At 35.2% G+C, this 4,630-nt stretch overlaps 1 protein-coding gene across 3 annotated transcripts; it reads left to right on the top strand.

Annotated features, from left to right (window-relative positions):
- The first annotated feature begins 694 nt into the window (after positions 1-694).
- On the top strand, positions 695-3,819 carry LOC106312842. Of its 3 annotated transcripts, none has more exons than XM_013750513.1 (6): positions 695-808; positions 1,389-1,632; positions 1,705-1,772; positions 1,846-2,862; positions 2,936-3,050; positions 3,144-3,819. In XM_013750513.1, the coding sequence occupies exons 2-6, from the start codon at positions 1,443-1,445 to the stop codon at positions 3,674-3,676; spliced, it is 1,923 nt and encodes a 640-aa protein (XP_013605967.1). In that variant the 5' UTR covers positions 695-808; positions 1,389-1,442; the 3' UTR covers positions 3,677-3,819. The 3 variants fall into 3 exon arrangements, with proteins under 3 accessions (XP_013605967.1, XP_013605966.1, XP_013605969.1); XM_013750512.1 differs by having other exon boundaries at positions 696-1,099; XM_013750515.1 differs by lacking the exon at positions 695-808 and adding an exon at positions 1,147-1,280.
- The last annotated feature ends 811 nt before the right edge of the window (positions 3,820-4,630 follow it).

Below are 4,630 nucleotides of genomic sequence, written 5' to 3'. Positions count from 1 at the left end.
TAGTTTGAATTATTTTAGAAAAATATTCAATACGCGGAAAAAACAAACTTTTTATATTAAGTTAATTAAATTCTGAGTGGCATTGGGTTGTAAATATTGTGCAAGTCTAAGGAGTATTCTATATGTGTACTTCTATTTTAATAAAATAGATGATAAATGTAAATTCCACCGCCAAATCAGATAAAACATCTTTTATTGTATAAAATTAAATGATATTGTAGTTAGTTTAGCATCTCCTTTTATTTGATTTCATCAAGATATAAATCATAATTTTGAAATTTGAATATCTACGTTCAAAAACAATTACGTTAAAATATTAGGTATGCATGATTTCTGAGTTCAAATACTAATTATCTAATTTTAGCTAAATCGATGCATGAATATGCGATTTTCCCATGCATTTGTAGATAAGAAGATGACAGAAATAAAAGCATTATTTGAAAGCATTGTCTTATATGTGAAACGATCTGCAAATTTACCTTGTCTCTTTCAGTCTCACGTCCCTCTCCTCTCTCATTTTCGCTTATTTATTTTGCAAATTTAAAAGGTAGTTGTAAATTATTACAGATATAAACCAAAAATCTCACTATGAAAAATGTCTGCTTGCCTGTGAAAAAGAAAACAAAAAAAATTGTCAGATAGTCTAATAAAGATCTATTTTCAATTGGTCTTTTGATTATTTACATTTCTCTTCAAATCATTTCTTATATTTTATAAAGAGTCCTACTTCATCTTCTTCCTCTTCTCCTTCATAAGGAGACTAAAAAGCCTATTTAATGGCGAGAGGACCCATCTCCAAGAATAAACAGTAATCCTCATTTATTGTCCTTACAAATTTTCTTGAAGACAGAAAAAAAAACCTCAATTCTAAAAAAAAAAACATTTTACATTAGAAGGGTAGATGAAGAGACAAGGGTCCCTTTAATTTTCGCTAAAGATCTTCAACCTCAATCATGTTCAGCACTTTTTTTATTTTTCTTTTGTATGTGGAAACAAAAGTTTGCGGTTTTTAACTCTTAAAAATCAGAGTCCATCACAAAAGCTCAGTGCTTGATTGGCTCCACTGTCTCTGCAAAGAAAAAAGTTTGAAATCTCAGTGGTAAGCAAATCTCTGATAAGATAAGTCTATACAAGCACATATATACTTGTATATTTTACATTATTATACTAAAGTAAGTTCCTTTGTTCATGATGAAACTGAAAATCTCAGTTTAGGGTTTAGGGTAAGGGATAAAACGGAAACCCAGAAAGTAAAATTGACAGTTCTGTATCCAGAAGAAGTAATTTTCAGACATAGTTAGAAAAATCCTCTGTTTTTCTTTTTGTTTCTTGTTTATGTTTAAATTGGTGTTTTGTTTAAAAGATATGGTTTCTGTTTTTTTTTCCAGGGTTTTGAGAATCGGTTTTGTACTAGACTGAGGACAGAGTTATTTGATCAATCAATGGAGAAAAGGAGATCACCAAGAAGCAGCAAGAGTCCTGGAACTCCAATTTTCCCTAAAAGCCCTCTCGTCTACGAGAGTTACAAGTCTGGTTGCGGTTGGAAACTGATCAACTTCTTTGATTTCAGACATGTTAAATCTGGTAATAAGAAACTGAGTTCAGACAAGAAACCCATCAGAGATTCTGCAGGTTAGTACTGTTATGTTTCTTTGGATCACTTCATGATCTTAGTTTTAAATTTTGATTCTTGTTTTGTTGCAGGTAATGTTTATACTAAAAGTCAGCTTGACTTACTCAAGAGACTTCATGAGAGATGTCAGTGTCATGATGTAAGTATAGCCTTTTCAAATTGTCAGTTTTTTTGGTAAGTAAAAAAAAAACTGAATCTCTTAATTTGTTCAGCGGATTGTGGAAGGAGAGAGTCCATGTAAGAGTAAAACGAGGAGAAGATCTTTAAGTTCTGAAAGAGAAGATGAGAGCTATGAACCAAAACCTGTTCAGGGATTGCTAGAGAGGGAGATAAAGAGGATCAAGAATCTAAGGGAGGCAACTAGTGAAAGCCCTGATAAGCAAAAGCAATCTTCTTCCAGTGAAATTGTGAATACAAATGATAAGGATCTGAAGAATGGGAGAGATTGTAGGAAGAGTTCAGAGATCAACCTTCAAGTTTGTGTGGATGAAGCAGCTGAAACTTTGATCTGTTCCAAGGCAGAGGAGAAGGGGAAAGACCGGTCTAAGCAGTTCATGGAAGCTTTAGATATTCTAAGCTCTAACAAAGAGTTGTTCATTACACTCTTACAAGATCCTAACTCTTTCTCAACCAAAAAAGGTCAAGACTTGGAGAGACCTAAGGTGAAGGATTTGGATGAGATTGTTCTCTTGAAGCCTAGAATATCAAGCTCGGTTGACGATAGAAAGTACTTGAGATTCAAACATCTAGCCAAGAAGTTGAAGCTTGTTGTTGGATCTAACAAAGAGAACACTCAGGCAGAAATTAAAGCTAAAGAAACCGAGGCTGGTGGTGATGTTTCTACAAGTGCAGTTGGCTATAGAAGCCCGGAGTCACCTGTGTTTAGGCGCAAGAAGCGGGTCGAGTCTGATGTCTTCAAGCTAAGCATGGAGAACGATGTTCTGCCAAGAAGATTCATGGTGGAAAGGCAACAGGAGAGATCAGATTCGTCGCCGGTTTATGAAGTTCCTAAAGCATTGAGTAGCTTGCAGACAAAACTCAAAGAGAGAAGGCAGAGGCTGGAGAAGAGAAGAGAGAGCTTCAAGCTGTGGTCCTTGGACAAGGACTTGGAGGTTTTCGATCCGAATCCTCACAACTCCAGTTTAAGGTCTCTCAACGACAACAGTACAGGTTCTGCTGAGTGCACATGTCTGAGAACTCCTGTAGAAGATCTAGAGAGCTCATCAGCTGTAAGTTCCGAGAGAAACAATAGATGTCTCTTACACGGATTTGATGTTTAATCTATGCTTTAAATCGTTGCAGGAGTCGAGTTCGAGACTAGAAAGACAGGAACAGGAACATGAGCAGGAGCAACCGAGTCCCGTCTCAGTTCTAGAGAGGATTCATATGTTAGACGAAACAGTTAGCTCCAGAAACAGTTAGTCTCTTGTCTCTCTGATCGATCAATCCTTTCATTATTTCAATCTTTTAATCACTTAGTCTCAGTACTAAGTCTCTTACTGTCTTGCAGAAGAGCAGATTGGATTGTTATCTTTCGATCTTCTCGAGAAAGACTCTGTTCATGAGTTTGTGAAGCAAGTTCTCAGAGCTTCAAGACTGAACTGGACCAATCTTATGGCCAAATGCAACCAAGAAACATCACTTCTAGACGAATTCTCACACGGCAATCACAACAACGACCAGCTTCTTCTTGTTCTTGACTACACAGACGAGATTCTCCGGGAGATATACCGCCAAGACATCAAGTTTTGGCCTTTCAAGCCATCTCAGAACTCGAGAGTCGTCAACCTACCATCTTCCTTTAGAGAAGAAGATCTGATCCACGAGACTATGAGACGCTTTGACTGGAGTTTACTCTGCTGTGACTCTCCAAGAACATTGGATCAGGTCGTTGAGACTGATCTGATGAAGCCGTGTCTTTGGTCGGATTGTGGTGGTGAATCTGAAGGTGTAGTCTCTGATGTCGTTGAAAATATTATGCAAGGGCTGGTGCTTGAGATATCTCATGAGCTTAGAACAATGCAGATTAGGTATATGGATTAATCTGAATCTCTACGGACGGATTATTAAACATTTTTTTTTTGGCTATGTATATAAAAAATTCAGTTTGAAAATATAATCTTTGCCATAGAAGAATGAAGAGTACAAGCTTGAGTTTAAATAAAGAAGAGAGTCATTTGTAGTGAGGTTATGCTTTTTATGTAATTGTAGACGCTAAGAGTCTTTGGACGATCGTGATGAGATCTTAGATATGGATAACTATCGAGATGATATTGTAATCAGTATCGACATTCAAAGCTTTTCATAATTATTACATTTGTTTCTCAGTTTATGAATTACAAAAGTATATCAAAATGCCCTTGAGGTTTTTCATAATTATCTAGAACCATACCCATACTACACCTAACACTCATTTCTCTGTTTTTTTTTTTTGTTAGTCTAGAGCCTTGAGATTTTCATCCAATCAAAAGAATGCAGGTCTCTGGTTGTCTAGATGCAGGTTTCTGGTTGTCTAGAATAGTTGTAAGATTTTTCAGATAGAAAACTCAGATCTCATATAAAAGATAGAAAATCAAAGATATTGTTTTTTTATTTAGTTTGTATTTTTTACTTTTAAACTTGTCACATAGCCATTTATCAAAACAAAAAAAAAAACTTGTCTCAGAAAGAGATCAAACTGAAAAACCAAAAAAAGATTTAACAGTAGCATGGATTTTGTCCCTGAAAAAAATAGACCATATGAAAACATGATAGCACCATTAACCAGGATGCTTAATAATTTTTGGATTTAACAAAAAAGAAAATACCATAATAAAATAAGAAGTGCTATTTGAGGGGTGCTTAATTAAACTGTTGAAAAAGTGGTGTTTGAAGGATGCTTAATCATTTATTAGTAAAAAATTGATTAAACAATCCATTAGAGGTGCCAAGGTGAAAAGATGATCTTGGCTGTTTATTCTACTATGTTGAATAAAAAATTGGTGCTACAAAAGTAAC

The sequence above is a fragment of the Brassica oleracea genome, chromosome C9, assembly GCF_000695525.1.
Source record: "Brassica oleracea var. oleracea cultivar TO1000 chromosome C9, BOL, whole genome shotgun sequence".
NCBI classification, from domain to species: domain Eukaryota; kingdom Viridiplantae; phylum Streptophyta; class Magnoliopsida; order Brassicales; family Brassicaceae; genus Brassica; species Brassica oleracea.
Note: the sequence above shows the minus strand (reverse complement) of the source record. Positions and strands in the feature narration are given on the sequence as shown.